This window comes from Mus pahari, chromosome 15 (genome assembly GCF_900095145.1).
Source record: "Mus pahari chromosome 15, PAHARI_EIJ_v1.1, whole genome shotgun sequence".
Classification (NCBI taxonomy): Eukaryota; Metazoa; Chordata; class Mammalia; order Rodentia; family Muridae; genus Mus; species Mus pahari.
Genome location: NC_034604.1, coordinates 70,265,566 through 70,285,112, shown reverse-complemented (window position 1 = coordinate 70,285,112; position 19,547 = coordinate 70,265,566). Strand labels below are relative to the sequence as shown.

General features: G+C 48.8%; 1 protein-coding gene across 4 annotated transcripts in view; it reads right to left on the bottom strand.

The window, feature by feature from the left end:
• The window catches only part of St8sia5 (ST8 alpha-N-acetyl-neuraminide alpha-2,8-sialyltransferase 5), a 69,951-nt gene that overhangs the window by 19,833 nt on the left and 30,571 nt on the right, over window positions 1–19,547 (bottom strand). For all 4 annotated transcript variants that reach the window (XM_021214866.2, XM_021214867.2, XM_029546709.1 and 1 more), the window contains one exon: window positions 1,279–1,371. In XM_021214866.2, the coding sequence (XP_021070525.1) occupies window positions 1,279–1,371 (93 nt within the window). The remainder of the gene's footprint in view (window positions 1–1,278; window positions 1,372–19,547) is intronic.

Below are 19,547 nucleotides of genomic sequence, written 5' to 3'. Positions count from 1 at the left end.
ACAACCCCCAAGACAATGGGCCTGCTCACCTCCGAGTTATTGTCTCATTATATATTCATTATGGTGATGGAAAGTTCACTGACGGAGTATCAATATAACTCAGAAAAACCACTGCTGTCAATTTTATAGAAATGGGAGAGAAAAGAGTAGAACATTCGTACCCACAGAGTGTCAATGTGCACCGCCCCCACCCCAGGCAGTGCCTGCTCTCTGTTGTACAAACTATGTCCACCAGTAGGCAGCAACACCTAAGAGGTAGGTAGTGCCATCTCCATTTTATACGTCAGGGGAGGCTCAGAGAAATTAAGTAATTTGCCCGATAATTACTGGCAGGGCCCCGAATCAGCTTTTGGTCCCAGATCTGCCTGAACACAAAGCCTATACTTCCCCTGTGACCCACACTCCCTGGCTTCTGGCTGCCAGCCATGGACAGAGTCCTTGGGATTATGTCAGGAGTTCATGAGTCCATATAAGCCACCCATCATTACCTCTGGATAAATTTTTCTTGCCCATAAACTGATGTAATTGTTTCCAAACAGATCCAGAGGCTGACATAACTTTATAATATAATCTGGATCCCTCTAGGCTGGCCTGCTGGATTCGTGGGTGTCATAACAAGGGAGGGAAGACTCAAGCAAGCATCCAGTAAGAGGCTTGGGTCCTCCCACTGGCTCTGGAAGCACTGCGGGCAATGGGCTGTGGGGTGGGATGGAGTAAGAGATGCTTCTTGGCCACTCATAGGAAAATGTATTTAAGGAATCTCCACACACAGATGTTGTGTGTGCACCCACACTATGGAAGGACACACTGGCCCTTTGGGAGTGCAAACTTGGTGTCTGAGAGATGGGCTACTTCACCATATCCCATTTTGCAACACTTGGGTTTTGTATCACTTCATTAACAAAACCTTCGAAGAAATTAAGATTGCAAAAGACAACATTAAGTGGGCAAGGCTTAACCCTACGTTACAAAATACTGAATTTCAGGTGGGCACACCCAGGCCTCTTGGGTTTCTACTGAACAGAAGAAGCCAGCGATGATAATCAAGGAGGCTGGTAACTGAGCTGGGGACTTCAATGCTCAGTCAGCAGACATGACTTTGCAAATGTGGCCCTTTGTTATAAAACATCTTCCAGGCCTTTCTAGTGCCCTGTGGAAGATCTAACTTTCCGTCTGTGACGTCTACCTTGTGTTTCTTATTTCCTTCAGTTCTGGGGTCCGCCCGCCCCACTGCCTCCACATACAGCCTCCACCCACACCCAGCACAGCCCCACTCACATGGATAACACCTTCACCTCCAGGATCTCCTGCCTCAGCTCCAGGCATCTCGTGGAGTTAAACTCTAAAGGCTCCTTGTAAAACTCGAAGTACCTGAGAAGCGACAGGGACAGAGGTGACACAGAGAAAACAGGCCAGGTTTTCTAGGACCGGCCAAGGGTCCTAGTCCAGCAAAGAAAACAAGCCAACCCACACTACCTCAGGACCCAGTAGGGGGCTGGCTCTAGGCAGGGCAACCCCACTGCACTATAAGCAACTGTAGGAACAAAGTCCACTTCGGCCACCATTGAAAGACAGGCACAGGGTTCATTGCCAATGAGTGGCTGTGAGGGAGGAGATGGGGTAGCCTGAACAGACAGAGCTGGAGATCGGCAGCGCCTGGCAGCCAGTCTGGGAGGCAGGCAGAGAGGTGTCTCATCCTTTCTTGCCCTTTTCGACTTTCTCTCGCTCTTAGGACAATGTCCTGTGACAGCCACAGGCAGAGTTGAGGCTGACACCGATTTCTTTTCCATTTACAAAGCATTTCCATCTTCCATCTGTTCCCTAGCTGCTCATGTTCACACACCATTGCCTGTGACATGCCCCATCCTCCTACCAGAATGGCTGATGTACCCACAGCCCTGGAGTCAGTTGTCCCCTCCCTGGGCAGAAGCCCGGTTCTCCTTTCCTCGTGGCCTCTCCTACTCCCATGTGGTTCTTCAGCCGGGAGTGGTGGATCCCAGGACAGCTTCAATCATGAGTCAAGGAGTCTGCAGCGTCAGTGGTCTCTTGACAAGTAACCCTCAAGAACCAGAGCGGGAGAGGCGCCTGGGGCCATCAGGGAGGCAGAATGGGGAACGCGAGCAACCTCGAAGCATGTCCCAGGACCTTCCCAACTATGGCAGCAGTCACCACGTTACCAATTTGATGCTACCAACATGCATATGCTGATTGAAAAATTGTAAAACATGGGCTGCAGGAGTAGCACAGAGGTTGGATGTTTGCTTCCAAAAAAAAAAAAAAAAAAAATGTTCTGTATACTGAGCTGTTGCCTCTTCCCAAAATCAACCGGCTCTGTATCTTTATCATAAAAGAATTAGGTGAGTTCATTAGAACTAAGAATTGAGGATCTCTGAAATATCAAACTCACCCTCCCTGTATGTTTCCCTCTTGTCTCTGAAGCCTTCTCGGTCTCTCTCCCTCAGCAAACTCAACTTCAGAACCTAGGTCAGAGCCTACACCTTCGGGAACGCTCATGCAGTTCCTCTCCCTGGGCTCCATACACTATGTTTTAATTAGAACAAATAATATATCATATTATAATCTGTCTCTGTATCTATGACCCTTCCAAATGGTGAGCCTCTCAAATATAGAAAATACGACCTTGTTATTTTTCTCTCCTCTGCGCTATTAAACGGGCATACTAAAGACTACATTTCCCAGACTTCTTTGAAGCTAAGGCCCTGGAAACAATTTAGGTTCAACCAATCAGAAACGTTCTTAAGAGGTTGATTCCAAGCTGCTCTTTGAGAAGCATGAAAAGGGAAATGGAGGTAGAACGGTTCTCAGAAACAACAATCATGGCAGCAACTTTGTGATTACATCACAGACAGCAGCTTACATCATGGCCCCATTTCACCATGCCATTAGTCAGTGCACTGGCTAGTCTTGGTTGTCAACCTCACTACATTTGGAAGTAACTGAAATCCAAGTGGCTGGGTATACCTGCGAGAGGTTTTTCTTTATTAAATCATTTGATGTTAGAAGACCCACTTCTAACCTGGATCTTTTGAGGAGGGAATATCCACCTTTAATCTGGACCACACCTTCTGGTCTGTCTTCATGACTACTCTACTCCTATGAAAGAGACATCTTGACCAAGGCAGCTCTTATAAAAGAAAGCATTTTATCGGGGACTTGTTCTAGAGGTTTAATCCATTATTATCATGGTGGAGAGTCCAGTGGCATACAGGCAGGTACTGCAGCAGTAGCTGAGAGCTACATTTTGATCCATAGGTAGACAGACAGACAGACAGACAGACAGACTGACTGACTGACTCTAGCCTTGGCATGGGCTTTTGAAACCTTAAAGCCCGTCCCCAGTAACACACTTCTAACAAGGCTGGCTTCATCTCCTAATCCTTCTAATTCTTTCAAATAATACCACTCTGAGGTGACTAAGCATTCAAATATATATAAGCCTATGGAGGGCCATTCTTACTCAAACCACCACATTCCACTCCAATACAAAATGTACAGTTTGAGGAGAAGAGGAGCACCAGGAAGTGCAATGGCGCTAGGTCCACTGTTTAAGGAGATCAAAGGTTTAAAGAAAAGCCTGACACTAAATGGAATAGAGGGAGTGGTGACCTCAGAGCAAGACCTCACCAGCTAAACTTCCAGCTTGTGGAAAGACAAGCTTCCTCAGGAAGGAAGTGACCAGTATCAGAAAGCTGATATGAATGTAACTGAAGGAAGGTGCCAAGTCCCAGCCTCATTAAGCAGCAGAACTTGGCAGCTCCAGCCATGTGGCTCTGGCCTTGGAGTCAAGGATATAAAAAAGGGGTTGTGGAATCTCCCTCCATGGCTAAGGAAAGCTGCTGAGGCCAGGCGTGTGTTAGGGGTGTCGCGGCGGGGGGGGGGGGGCCTGGAGAGGCCATTGTGTGATGCTGTGAAGGTGAAGCCTGGATTAACTTGGAAACCCCAAGATGTTGGAGATGCCAGAGTTGTGGGACACCTGCCAAGGAGAGCTACCGATTGGGTGTGAAACCAGCCAGGTAGTGGTGGTGCACGCCTTTAATCCCAGCACTCGGGAGGCAGAGGCAGGCGGATTTCTGAGTTCGCGGCCATCCTGATCTACAGAGTGAGTTCCAGGACAGCCAGGGCTATACAGAGAAACCCTATCTCGAAAAAAACAAAACAAAACAAAACAAACAAACAAACAAAAAAAACAGCCCAAGAGAGAGAGATGGAGCTGGAGATCTGAAGAGCGCTTTGACATCAGACATGGAGATGCAGAGTTTGGAGTCTGCCCAGCTGGTTTGAAGTCTTGCTTTGCTCCAGTGCTCCCTCACTGTGCTCCCCTCCCTCCTTTTTGTAATGGCAATGTATATCCTGTACCATTTTGTGATGAACGTATTAATATGCTATTATTATTATTATTATTATTATTATTATTATTATTATTATTTTATGGGGGTTGATAGTTAAGAAATTGCCTTGAGCCTGCAAAGAGACTTTGACCTTTGAATTTTTAAACAGTGTTCAGGCTGTGGTAGACTATGGGGACTTTTAAAATTGGACTGAATGCATACTTTAAAGTATGATTTGGATACAAGCCTATGGGGTCCAGGGAGTGAAATATGGCTGTTTGAATAAGAATGGTCCCCAGAGGCTCATATATTTGAATTCTTAGTCACCAGGGAGTAGTAGTAATTGAAAGAATTGGAAGGATTGGGACAGCCTTGTTGGAGGAAGTGTGTTACTGGAAATGGGCTTTGAGGTTGCAAAAGCTCATGGCAAGCCCAAAGTCTGCCTGCCTGCCTGCCTGCCTGCCTGCCTGCCTGCCTGCTTGTCTCTGTCTCTGTCTGTCTCTGTCTCTGTCTCTGTCTCTCTCTGTCTCTCTGTCTGTCTCTGTCTTTCTCCCTCTCTGTCTCTGTCTCTGTCTCTGTCTGTCTGTCTGTCCGTCCGTCTCTCTCTCTCTCTCTCTCTGTTTCATTTTTCTTTTAGTTCATTTTATATTTTATTTCATTTTATTTTATCGAGACCGGGTTTCTCTGTATAGCCCTGACTGGTCTCTAACTCAGAAATCTGCCTGCCTCCCTCTCTCTGCTGCACCACTGCACTGCCTGACATTCTTCTTCCTTCCTTTCTCCCTTCCTTTCTTTCTTTCTTTCTTTCNTGTGTGTGTGTGTGTGTGTGTGTGTGTGTGTGTGTGTGTGTGTGTGTGTATCAAGATGCAGCTCCCAGCTACTTCTCCAGTACCTGCCTTTATGCCACCAGGCTCCCCACCATGATGATAATGGATGAAACCCAATCAGATGCTTTCTTTATAAGAGCTGCCCTGATCAGGGAGTTTCTTCACAGCAATAGAACAGTGACTAAAACAGAAGTTTGTACCAGGAGTAGGGTATTGCTGTGACAAGCCTGACCATGCTATGTGTTGAAGAAATGTGGAATATTTGGGGACTTTGAACTAGAAAAGCAGTTGACCGCTTTGAGCGGGGTTTATGTGGTCATCCCAGTAGGAGTATGGAAGGCAATTCTGCTGAGAGTGGTGTAAATTATGACGCTGGGCTCAAGAGGTTTCAGAGAAGAAGATTACTAAGTGTCCTAAAAACTGTTCTTGTGATATTTTGGAGAAGAATGTGGCTTCTTTCTGCCCTTGTCCAAAAATATCTGCCTGAAGCTAAATTTAAGAGTTTGTGATTAACAAAAGCAGCAGAAGAGATTTCAAGGCAGCCTTGTATTGTATTGACTGTGTTGTGGGGTTATTAGTAATCACTCTTATATAGACTTATAAGAAAAGGAGCAAGCCAGTAAGTAGCACCCATCCATGGTCTCTCTATCAGCTCTTTGCCACCAGGTTCCAGCCCCGCCTGAATCCCTACCCTGTTTTCCTGCAGAGATGGACTATGTTATGGAAGTGTAGCATTTCCTTTTGGTCATGGTGTCTCATCACAGCAATAGTAACCCTAACTGGGACGTGGTATATGGAAACAATGGGGAAGAAGAAAACTTTTGGTCTGTGCCTGCTTGCCCTAGCTCTCACGGGCAGTCAATTCCTTCACTGGCATTAGAGCCTTCTTCATAAGTTCAATATATACTGAAGTCCAGCTGAGACATCCAGCCTTGTGGACTCAACAACTATTGGTTTCTCGGACTGTTCGTTGTTGGACGAGATGGATCACAGCCTGTAAGCCATTTTAGTAAGTCTCCTTTTTATTATCTATATATTCATTCATTCTTTTTTTTATTATCTATATGTTCATTCTATATTCCATGGTTCCACTAGAGAACACTGACTAATACACTCGGTCACTTCGGTTTTCTTAAAGATTCTGAGCTAGGAGTGCCCTTAGCAAATCCCTGTCTCCTTTGGCTGGCTGATAAGCAGTCTGTGGCCTCCAGCTAAGAACAAGGGGTAAGCCTGGGGCCATCACAGAAACGCATGACCTTGGCTCACACTTGTGTGGTTTTCCAGTCACATGGTGGAAAGTAAGGTCTAATGTCTTGTCACAAGCAACCTTATTTGCAACCAGATCCTGAATGTGTCACTAATGCCTCTGGAACCACAGGTTGAGTTAAGTCATGAACCTAGACTGCTAAGAAGAGCTCTAGATACAAATGTTGTAGAGACAACTAAGAGTCTAGAGCAGCAGATTCACCCTGTGAGTCTCGACCCCTTTGCGGGGGTCACATAACAGATATCCTGTATATCAGACATTTACATTGTGATTCCTTACAGTAGCAAAGTTAGAGTTATGAAGTAGCAATGAAATAATGTTATGGTTAGGGGTCACTATATTAAAAGGTCACAGGATTAGGAAGCTTGGGAACCACAGCTTCAGCGTCTTTGGGGAGCTAGAGACTTGCAGACAGACCTCCAGTGGCTACAAGCTGTCTGGGTCACTTCCCCTCTCTATGTCTCTTTTCTCTCTTAGTTTGAACTAAGACACTATCTTCCAGCTGACCAGCCAACCTCCCCTCTCCTCCCCCCAACCATCATTCCCTTTTCCTCCCGTCTTTATTTGGTCCTTCTTTCTCCTGAATCCCCAACGTCACTCAGATAGGCAACTGAACAATTCTGAACGGTCTTATGCCATGTGCCTAGGGGTTCTTAGGCTGGGAGGTTTTCAGAACTGGGCTCACATTTCTTACAGGCCACTCCTTTTGTTTGGGTGTCTATGGTCCTCTAGCATTCATAAGCAAAATCCCAAACCTTGAAGTGGTGCAATTGGGAGGAAAGTCCTTTGTTTTTTTTCACCCTATATTTATAAGATAGAGCCCTTATAAAATATCCTAATAAAATAGGACTGAGACACTTTGCCCCCTCAGCTACATGAGGACATAGGAAGAAGACACTGTCTATGAACCAGGAAGCAGAGCTCCCTTGAAATTTGGTCTCCTGGTTGGAATCTGGACTCTGGAAGTAAATTTGGGAATAAATGGAAATAAATTTCCATTGTTTATAAGCACCGCAGTCTATGCATTCTGTGTCAGTAGCATGAATGAACCACGATGGCCATTTTAGCTGTGTCATTTCTAGCCCCAGCATCCAGTCTGTACAGTTGATGTGACACGGCTGACGCTTCAAGGAAGGCTTAACAGATGGGGAGTGTAAGAAGTGCTCATCCCCTCTGCCCTGCCATTCAAGCTGTCAGCAGATACCACAGGGAGACCCAGGGAGTGCCACACTCTCTTCTCTCTGCTCAGCTGGTTGGTAGCAGAGCTGAGTCAGGGATGAATAACACAGAAGTTTCTCTACCATCTGCTCTAGTGACACTGCCTTCTGCTGAGCTTACCAAACCTCCTTCCGCTCCCGATGGCTACGGCCCATGCCAAGTCCTGCCTGGGTGTTGGATGTCCTTGGTCGCCCTGCTCCTGCTAAGCACCACAGGTGTGAAGACTGTGTTATTGCTGGGTGCGGTGGCACACACTTAGATCCTAGCACATGGGAGGCGGAGGGATCTCTGTGAGTTCCAGCCTAGCCAGAGTACCTAGTGAGACTCTAATTCAAGAAAAGTATTTCTGAAATCTTGACCCCTGTACCCCTGGGCCCTGCCCACCATACAGGGACTATCCCTCTCAGGGTCCCTAGAGACTATGACAGACTAACCTAGGAATGCCTGTCATGCCGTACAACCAAAGCAGAGCCATTCTCAGACTCTCCCTCCTCCACCTAACACAGTTCCTGGGCCCCTGAAACACCTCTGGCCACGTCATCCAAACTGCCCCATGATGATCTGAAATCGCAGTTTTGCCACCAGGAAAAGGAAATGAACAGTTCTTGCTTCTTTCTCCTACCCTTGACGAGATCTGATTTTGGGGGTGTGCATTTCAGCCTGGTCTCTACTAATGATGTATTTTATTGATGACACAAAATTCCAAAAAGCACTGCCACACTGGGACCCCCAAGATTCTGCCCATGACAGGAAGCCTAAGGGGTACATCTAAAGGAAGATGTGCAAACGGGGAGCACTCTGAACCCACAAAAGGGAGGCTCACATACTTGTGTGTTAGGGAAGAAGCCCACATGAGAATGAGAGGTAAAATGTGCAAGGACCCAACCGTGACCTGCAGAGAGAATTACATGTGACGGTCCCTGGGGAGGGCATGGCTTGCGGTGAGATGTTGCCGGGACCTCTCAGAGTTCTGGGATGGAGGTAGCTTTTAAAATGCCTTTTCTGAGTTGTTTCCTGCAGTGGCGTTATGATTCTTTTACTATTGAAAATTGCTGATAAACGTTCTTTGCTTTTAAATTACAGACACCACCCCCCCCCCCGCTCTCCCATGTATAAATAGCTCGGGCTTCGCCTGTGCGCAAGGAATCTCACCAAAGCATCCCTCTGCCTTCTCAGACTCCCCAGGCTTTGTAAGCAAGTGAGTCACCAGCTCTTCTTTCCATTCCGGAAAGACTGTCTCTACTCAGCCCAGAGGAGAGAGAGCGGGCACCGCGATCGGTATCTATAGGTATAAATAGCCTGGCGGCCGTGTCAGAAGCCCAGCCCCTCTCCAACACCGTTTGACTTCTAGCCATGAAGCTGAAGCTGACTCTAGGCTGCATCCATCCTGTCTCTGACCCTGTGCTTTGAGGACCTTTGTGGAGCTGGGCTGGCCAGCTCCAACTGCCCGGTCAGCAGGCGGCAACCTCATGAGAAGACGATTGAAGAAAGCCCAAAGCGTCTGGGGTGGGTATAGCTTTCCTTCCCTCACCCACACGACGGCTCCAGCTTTGTGAAACGAGGCCCCTCTGAGCAGGTTGGGGCTGGCCAGCTAATCTGTTCCAACCATCCCTTTCCTTACAAAGTCACCCACAGAGGTTCCCCTTGTTCATTCAGTCTGTCCAGGGTGGCATCTTCTTCCCAGGGTGGTAGGGTGGCCATATAAATCCAGGCCACTGGTTGGTGTGAGATAGGGCCACTACACTTCCTTTCTAAGCACATCCCACCAGCTGCAGACACTAGTGGTATCTAAGAACCCAGAAGCCCAGGGGAGGTCCCCTGTGTCATGCAAGGACACAGCCTACCAGTCTGGACCCTTTTTGTCCTGTCCTGCCTAGGGCATTGTAAGAGAACTGTAGAATGATTCCACTACACCACCACTATTTTGTATGTGTACCTCCATACAAAATATTAGCAAGTCCTCCAACCCCATTAGTTAAGCCGCATGCCAGCAACATGGCCTGTTGGGGTGAGAGAGGGCTGGGTTTCAACCCTACCTGATTCTCATCCTGCCCGGCTGTGTGAGGCAGCCTCCTCCTAGACCCTTAAATTGTTCTGTTTAATTCTCTTAGCAACCCAATGAGACTTGCTTGAAATTCAGGCTGCAATCAGCAAGGCCACTTGCCCAAGGTCATCCAGCTAGGAAATTACAGCAGAGAGGAAACCTCGGGCTTCCACACGCCCCAAGGTCTCCATCACTTCAACACATCCTTCCCCCCTCCCCCACCCCCACTCTGACAGCGAAGGCTCCCTGGGGGCTTTGTCAGTCAGCAGCCCCCTTCTCTCCCAAAGGCGACAGCCCTTCAGCAAGATCCGTGCTATTTCCATCACAAGAGCAGCTGCTGTCTGGAGTGAGCACATGCTCCATCAGCAGAAAGCACTCGGAGACTGACAAGTACCAAGGCTGAAAGTGTCCCCAGATAGGTGCAGAGGGGCTCAGGGCTCCTGACCACCAGCCCACCAAAGGTACTGGCTGTGGGAAGGAGGCAATGCAGGGGCCCTCCGTGTCTGCTCAGCAATCTTTGATTTAACCTGTTCTCTCAGGGATATGATTTTCCTATGCCAGGAATCACTGGAGTTAAAAGGTCTAAAGGCTAAAAAAGCAACAGGTTTAGTGATGCGGACCTGGTGGCACAGACTTATAAGCCCAGCTCTGAGGGAGGATGAAGCAGGAGGATTACAAGTTCAAGGCCTACGTGGGCTACAGAGTCACGTCAAGACCAGATGGGGAAACTTAGGAAGAATCTATCTCATTTTCTTTTTAATTAAGGTAAAAGAAGGCTGTGAGAATAGTTTGATGGTTGAATAGTTGCTTAGCATGTGCAAAGTCCTACGTTCAACCCCTAATGCTGCAAAATAATAAGCTAGCAAGCTAACTAAATAAAAGCTTACATTTAGCTGCTCTGGATATTCCCATGGTCAGCCTGTTCTACCACACCACCGCGCAAAGGCTGGATGGACTGCTGTTACTGTCATTGCTGGGGTCTGGGCAGGTAAGGAGCAATAACAAACTCAGAGACCCCATGTCCCCTTTCCCAGATGCAGCCCTTGACCTGGCAGCCAGCACAGTCCCTGTAAGGTGACCTTTTCTAAGCCAGTCCAGGGGTCCCTGAAAGTGCTCCTGCTGAGGTCCAGCTTGACCCTGACTGTTCAACATGTCCACTGGTTGGGGGTCTCCCTGACCTTACTGGGTTTTGGTCACCATCTCCTAGTGCTAAGCCCAGAGCTGCTCCCGAGTCATCTCCTTCTCCTTTATCTCCCTCCAAATCGTTGCCTCTGTAGTGGCCCTGGTCTCCACCCCGGCACAGGCTGTAATTCCTTCTGCCTGTTTCACTGGTGTCCGACTCTGGGTCTGGGATGTTTTCCAATTTAATTCCATCAGAGGTCTACTTGGTCAGCATCTCCAGGCCACCTTCCTGCCCTCCCTTCTCTGAGCCAACATCCTCTGGGCACATCTCCACCTCTCCTAGAAATGGCTTAAACATGACTCCCCATGGGGTCAGGAAGACTTACCTCTTCCACTCACTGGAGGCTTGTTGAGCCTTCATGTGTGCCAGGCTATTCCATCCCTGGCAGTGATCAACCAGCCAGGCTGAGTCTCCTCCCTTGAGGAACTTCTCAACATAGTAGCAATTAAGGATGTGGGCTACAAAGGCAAAGCAGGCAGGAGACTGGGGAGAATCTGAGACTAAGGGGTCAGGGAAGGCTTCTCCAGACAGTGAACAGGGGAGAGAGGTGCAGCCCTAGGCAGATGTGCAACAAGTATACACAGCAAGAGCTGGCCGGCTGCAGATACAGCAGCAGCCAGGGTGACTGGGACCAGGGTGGCAGCATAAGAAAGGCTGGGTCATGGGTCACTGTGCAGGGCAGGAACTTGAAAAGCATTTAGGCAGGGGACAACATAATTTGATTTAAAAGTTCACACTGGCCGCCAAGGGGGTTCTTGAGGAGAAAAGAACTCAACAGGGAATGGAGATAGTGCAGGACACCAAGAGGTTGTAAGCAAGGGATAGTGTAGACAAACCTAAGCAATAGTGCAGAGATGAACCCTGATGGATATGCTAAGAGTCAGTACTTGGAAGAACAAAATCTACAGTAACTGCTGGGCCTTCCTCGTCTACACAGAGTGGTGTGGTGGAGTCACACAATGACATGGGAGTACAGGTTTGAGTATGAAGGGTAAGATGAATGACCAAGGAGTGTTCGCCATGTCCTTCAGCCATGAAGAGGGTGGACTGGCTGGTTTTTTGTGTCAACTTGACACAAGCTGGAGTTATCACAGAGAAAGGAGGTTCAGTTGAGGAAATGCCTCCATGAGATCCAGCTGTAAGGCATTTTCTCAAGTAGTGATAAAGTGGGGAGGGCCTGTTGTGGGTGGTGCCATTTCTGGACTGGTAGTCTTGGGTTCTGTAAGAAAGCAAGCTGAGCAAGCCAGAGGAAGCAAGCCAGTAAGTAACATTCCTCCATGGCCTCTGCATCAGCTCCTGCTTCCTGACCTGCTTGAGTTCCAATCCTGACTTCCTTTGGTGGTGAACAGCAATGTGGAAGTGTAAGCTGAATCAACCCTTTCCTCCCCAACTTGCTTCTTGGTCATGATGTTTTTGCAGGAATAGAAACCCTGACTGAGGCAGAGGGTGAGAGACAACAGGTAAGAGTTGGGTACAAATGGGATACACAGAGCAGAGGGCAAACGCATGTTCCAGACCCGATGCCAGACCCGATGGACAGGAAGACCCTGTGAGCTCTTAGAGGTGGGGAGGGGGGAAGGCAGGCCTGAGGTTACACTGAGAAGAAAGGTATGCAAGAAAGAGGAAATACCAGGACGTGGAGCCAGGGGACCAAGAGCCTTTTCAGAACACAAGGGACAGCCCCACCCAGTGCCAATGGGGACAGGGAAGAAGGGAAGATGCCACTGATCTGACCATTTATAGGTCTCAGTGACCTTGACCATAGCAGATATGTGTCAATTAAAGTAGGACTGGGGTGGGGCGGGCAATGGTGACCATGAAGTCTTGAGGGAAAGTCGAGCTAGAGAAGGGAATGTTGGAGACTGGGTTCCAGGGCAGGGAAGAAGAGGAAATGCGATGTTTTCCAACACATCGGGGGCAGCTGCAGGCGGGATGGATGGTCATTAGTGTTCTGTGAAGCAATAAAAAGCAAACTGAAGACCATGAGGAAGGCGTTCACCTCCAACTAGCTTGGCGAACCCCCAGTGACAGTCTTGGTGTCCACCAAACTAGGAGGGTGTGTGGAGCTTCTAGGCGAACCTATAGCTTTTAATTTGGGGGAGGCACTAGAAGTGCTCCCCAATTTGATTATCAAGTAGACATTGGCTTCTTGACCCAGCCCCACCTCCTTTTCCTTCCATTCTCCATTTCTCTCTGTCCCCCTGCCTTTGTCAAGTCCTCAGAGACAGTGGAGCAGGCAAGAAGTGCACAGGGAGCTGGCTGCTGTGGTTGGAGCTGCTTCATCAGGGGGGTCGTCACTGAGCCAGCCCTGTTTCACCAGCTGCAGAATAGGACAGTCACTGAAACTGTGCGTTTTGTAATGGAGAGTCACATTCACAAGGTGACTCTGGGGAGTAAACGTGAAGACGGGGGAAGAGGTGTATAGTGTGCCTCCCCAAGGGTATGGAGGTACTTGTGGGATAAAGAAGCAGTGGGGCTTATGGTGCAGCAGGGAGAGGTGATTGGGTGAAATGAGCCATGGTCTGTCTGTGTGCAATCCAACTTCATGGCCCCTCATGGAAGGGATGCTTAAGTGTTTTGCCATGATCTGTGGGTGGAGTTGTGGCTTTCTGACAGCAAGAGATCACCCATTGGGTACCTGTATGGGTTTCAGTAGTGAGCTGGTGACTTTGACAAAAGCAGTCTTAGAGTCCCTGAGAATAACCTAAGACAACCGCTACTGACAAGACTCGCATGGAGAGGCATCAGCAAAGCCAGTGGGAGACTGGGAATGCATTGCTTGGCTCCATGACCCCTAAAAGCAGTCAGTTGAGACCAGTGAAGCTGGAAAGTTCACTCAGGCTTTCCCTTCCGATTCAAGGAGACATGGCCCAAATATGGGGAGCTACCTCTCCAAGACAATGCCCTGGGTCAGGGGCAAAGCTGGGATCAGGGGGCCTCAGCAGTGCCTGCATGAGGCAAAGCAAGCTGCGATGAGCTTACCTACGTGGGGTATTTAACCTCAGGGTCCTTGGCATGTTCCAAGCACATGACTGGGCCTCCTTCCTATCTGCTCAACAGTTGAATTAATGCCAACTTACAGAAGCAGAAACAGGTGCAGAACGCATGAGTATGGAAGCCCCACAAGGCTAGGCGACTCTTCTGAGACTCGTTATGGTCCCCAAACCTCAGAGGTTGGAAGCCCATACAGCAACACTATCCTAAGAGCCTCCTGGCATAGCCTCCACTTCCACCACCAACCTCATCTGCCTGAAGTCTGATACTGTCGGGCCGTGGGAGGCCTACATCAGGTTCGTGGGATGGAAGGGGGAAGACACCATATTTGCTTTGCTGTGTGTTTCCCCTGCACCCAGCCAGGCGCGTTCTGCCAAGGCCGAGTCTCCAAATTCTTCTCATTTGGATGCAACCCAAGAGATCTGTCTCTCTTCTCTGCCCACTTTATCTTTTCAAAGAAGTGAAAAATCCATCAGAAAGATTCGCACTAAGCCAACCTGTATCTCAAACTACCCCAAGGGACAGGCAGTCTTACAGGAGGCAGAATGGAAGGGTGGTCATGTCGGCCCGGCTATTGGGAGGGCTGCTACCCAGTATCCAAACCCATTGCTACACCTGAAGCTCCATCTTGGGTGTGGGATTATTCTGAAATGTGGAACCCCCAGGTGAGACAGGGATTTTCCATAACACTTAAGAAAATACTAACCTCGGAGGTCAGGGGATCATAAAAAAAAAAATCCCCCTCCTGAAAAGTGAGGGGTGAACAGAACACAACAGTGGGAAGGGGGTTCTCTGCTCCTTCCTCTTCCAGAGACAGCCACATCTTGTGCAGTGTCAGCCTTGGCCCTTAGACACAATGGTAAAAGTTGGAGTGAATGGACTTGGCTGTATCGGGCACCTGGTTACCAGGGCTGTCTTCTTATCTGGTAAAGTGAATATGACTCCATCCCTGACTTCAACTCCATGGTCTCAATGGTCTACATGTTCCAGTATGACTCCACCCATGGCAAGTTCAACAGCACAGTCAAGGCTAAGAATGGCATCAACGGGAGGGAAGGCCGTGCCAATCTTCCAGTAATGACATCCTGCTAACATCAAATAGGGCAATGCTGGTGCTGAATGTGTATGGAGTCTACTAAGTGTCTACACCATCGTGGCGCCACTTGAAGTGTGGGGCCAAAAGTTATCATCCCCACCCTTTCTGCTGATGCCCCAGTGCTTGTGATGGGTATGAACAATGAGGTGGATGACAAACTCACTTGAGATTGTCAGCAATGCTTCCTGCAGCACCAGCTGTTTAACACCCTCTGGTCAAGGTCATCCATGACATTTTTGGCATCGTGGAAGGATTCGTGACCACAGTCCATGCCATCACTGCCACTCAGAAGACTGTAGATAGCCCATCTGGAAAGCTGTGGCATGGTGGCTATGGGGCTACTCAGAACATCATCCCTGCATCCACTGGTGCTGCCAAGGCTGTGGGCAAGGTCATCCCAGAGCCGAATGGGAAGCTCACTGGCATGGACCTTCCATGTTCCTACCCTCAATGTGTCTGTCATGGAATGGATATGCTGCCTGCAGAAAGCTGCCAAGTATGATGACATCAAGGAGGTGGTGAAGCAGGCATCTGAGAGCCCACTGAAGGGCATCCTGGGCTACGCTGAAGACTTCAACAGTATCTCCCACTCCTCCACCTTTGATCCTGGGGCTAGCATTGCTCTCAATGACAGTTCTGTAAGGCCCATTTCCTGGTATGACAATGAATATGGCTACAGAATCAGGGTGATGGACTTCATGGTTTACATGATGGCTTACATGGCCTCAAGGAGTAAGAAACAAGGACACGGAGAGCAAGAGAGAGGCCACTGAGGAGTCCCTACCCCAACTCAGCCCTCCACACTCAGCTTCTCCCTCACAGTTACCATCCCAGACCCCCAGAATAGCGAGAGGGGCCTAGGGAGTCCTACTCTTTTCAATACCATCAATCAAGTTCACTGTACCCACCTTTATAAAAAAGTGGGAAAGAGATGGGGGACTGAGTAAATGAACCTGAAGTAAATGAGTTTTCCCACATTTGGATTAAAGTAGACTGTCTCTCTATATGCACCCTCCTTGGGAAACATGCAGAGAGGCGGTCTACTTAAACCCATGTGTTCTTTCTATTTTAGCCCAACAGTCAAGAGCAGGGAGAGATGGATGGATGGACATGTAAGCGGTAGTCACCATCACGGGTGACCAGCCCACAGTACAGATGAAGAATCCCTCCCATATCCCCCCACCAGAGCTGGGGCTCCAGAGGCAGGATTACCCAGGTGAGCTGCCCCCCCCCCGCCACCACCACCACATACCACCTGGAGGTGACTCAGTCCCCTCACCTGTAATGTGACATTGTAATAGTGCCCAACACAAAGGTGCCAGCAGTAACTCGCAGAATGTGATCAGCAAATTAATGTCTGACATACGGTTACCCCCCACTGACGGCAGGCTGTAGGCAGGGTCCTCCCAATCCAAGCCAAGCCTCACCCACTCTGGACAGTGCCTCTGACTTTCACGCTAAACTCCCAGTGTGCTTGCCGCCAGCATCCCACAGTTTAGCGCCTAATTACACATTGTCTCGGAACAATTAGGGAACAAGCCACATATTAAATTCGGTCAAGTTCCTTCCAGTCATAAAACATGACAACTCCTCTCCTACACTCCACAGGACTTGCTAGACACACACATGGCTGATCTCAACCTTGGCCCCTGACATCCAACTGGTTCTCTCAGATCTTTGACTTAGGCTTCTCTTGTGGGCTATAGTGGAGGTCACCCTCCATCCTCCACAGTCTAGAAACTAAGCCAGGAAGAACCATGTCTAGCCACAGGCAGCGTGGTGGCATCAGTCGGACCAGCTCTGCCTTAGGCCTCAGGCGGTCTTTCTTGGGTCACCTCTCATTTCTTCCTCTGGCCATCCTGTTAGAATGGAGGACCAACGTTGGTGTAGAAGCCAAGAGGCACCAACGAGGTCAGGCTACACCTGGGGCTCAAGGGTCCAGAGGTTCCCCAAGATGCGTGTGTAGGTCTCCATAGTGAAAAGCCTTGAGGACTGGGGGTGTCTGAGAAAACTCAGAAGCACATGTGTGCAATTTTCAGGGAATTCCGTGTGTGTGATGGTAGAAACTGCCTCTAGAGCAGGCGTATCTTACCGACGGCACAACTGAAGGGAAGTCAAGTGTACTGGGCTATCAGAGAGACCCAAGGAAGAGATGGCCACAGCACTGAGGGAGGCCCCTGGGCTGTCACTCTAGACCATGATGTCAGCCATGGGTGATGGACAGCTCCCTGAGGTGGGTCAGCCATGGGTGATGGACAGCTCCTGGAGGAGAGAGGGTCTCCTGCCTTAGCTGCCCTCAGCACCAGTGTGACTGGGAATTGGGGTGGGGATTTTCCCTGAGACAGTACAAAGAATTGGACCCAATGTTGCCCACCCTACAAGAAGAGTGGGCAACCACCAAGGAGGCAGCTACCTCCCCAGAGAGGCTGGGGTCAGGTACGAGGTAGGCTAGAGGAGCCAAGGCACACAGCTCACAAGAAAGAAAGAAAGAAAGAAAGAAAGAAAGAAAGAAAGAAAGAAAGAAAGAAAGAAAGAAAGAAAGAAAGAAAGAAAGAAAGAAAGAAAGAAGAAAAAGAAAAAAAGACAAGGACTCTGGTCCACCTCCCAGAATTACCATGCTTGGTGACAGGCATGGGCGCGTTTAAAAGGGTTTTTCAGTCAGTTACCATAGGCATTTCTATAGCCCACCCTCACCAACTCTTCTCTCTCCACTTCTTACACACCTTCCCTGGCTTTCAGTTTCCCCTTTTCTATCCCGAATCCCAGACCCCTCAGGGTATCTATTCGTCTGCTCTTCCCAAGAGATGATCTTTGATAGTTCCAGCCTGTGAGGGAATAACGTTTTAAAGAGCACACCGGGAGATGACAAAGTCGAATCCAGGGGGCATGTCTGGAAATGGAGGAGCTGAGGTTTGCTGTCTTACCATTAGCCTCTATCTCCCCCTTAACTCCTCCTCCTGTGCTGCCACAATCTATTGAGCACCTGCTCAATAGCAAGTCTTATGGGTACCACCCATGTGCTGGGGACGATAAGAGGGCTCTCCTTTACTAGCTGAGGAGACAGAAACATACACTCCTAATCCGAACAGGAACCGTTTTCAAAGACTCCTCTGCTTGGGCTAAACACTCACTTAACATTTGCTGGTTAACAGCCACTCCATTCTGCACATTAAAGCAGTCCCCCTAGGGATTCTTACTGGGCAATATTTCATAGACCTGAGTTGAACTTCCTAAAGCTGTATGCTAGTGTATATTGTATGATAAAGACTTCCCAGCTCAGTCCAGTTTCTCCTGGTATGTCTCACTAGATCTGACCGCAGCCCCAGTGAGCACTATCCGCCAGGATTTTCTTTGTGGTTATGCTTGGAATTTTTCAGACTGGCTTCTCCTCCTCCTTGGGACTCCTAGAAACTGTGATCTGTGTGTGCTCCTCCTCTTCATCATATGGTTATAGTTGGCCCCTCCTGACTTCCTTTCCATCCCCGTTAATAATAAAACGCTAACAGGCTGCACCAACGCTTCCACATACCGCACGGCAACAGAGGATAAAATATGGCAAGCACTGAATTATTCAGTAGGTGAATAATGCCACGAAGATATCCTATATCCCAGATAAAAAGTTGTTAACTGGGATGACGCACACATGACATCTGTCCTTTTAAAGTCCTCCTTGGAGGCTGGAAAGCTGCTGCCGGGAGCTGTCCAGCACATTTCAAGCTGGCACAAGCTGTTCATTCATCCAGGGGAGAAATCTCCCATCTGGGGCCTGGTTCTGATTACGTTATTCATTCTTCCCAAGTAAGAGCCACATACACTGCATGCAGCCTTTCACACTGGGGCCAGCAGTGGCCCAAGTGTTATGCACACGTCTGTAGTCAAAGCTTTTGAGTGCCGCCATCCTGGTTATTAGACATCGTTGCTCTGACCCTCACAAAGAAGAACCAGGGGGACTTGGTTTGAGTCATTCGGTACCCGTACCCATCACCACTTAGCACAAGGGAATGTGTAGTAAGACTCAGAGCAAGCCCCAGCTGCTGGCTGAGCAGGAAGAACAGACATGTCTCTTAGGAATAGATGAAAGTTGAGATTTGAAATTGGAATTGTTCCTCAAAGTTTGGGGGGAGAACGGTGTGGTCAAGACACTTATTCTGACCAAGGGGATTCTTGGTCAAATGGCAGCTCTCCAAAAGAAAAAAGCTATGGGGGTGGGGTGGGATGGGGTCTAACGTTACTGGCTAAAGAGCCTCTGGATTCCAGAAGTAAACAGACTCTAGCCGTGTCTCCACCCCTGAGGAGTCAAAGTGAGGGAAAGGGGAGGCTCTAAGTTATAAAGTAGTTATAAAGTTATAAAGTCATAAAATTATAAAGTTTAAAGTAGTTATAAAGTAGAGAAAATGGGGAGCAAGGGAGATGAGAAGGAAAGGAGAAAGAAATGTGGGCCAAGAAAGATGACAGGAAATGAGAGAAAGGCAGATGGCTTCATTTGAGGAGAGGGGAGGAGAAGGGAGGGTAAGAGAAAAGGAGGGAGGGATGGGGAGGGGAGGAGAAGGGGAGGGAGGGGAGGAGGAG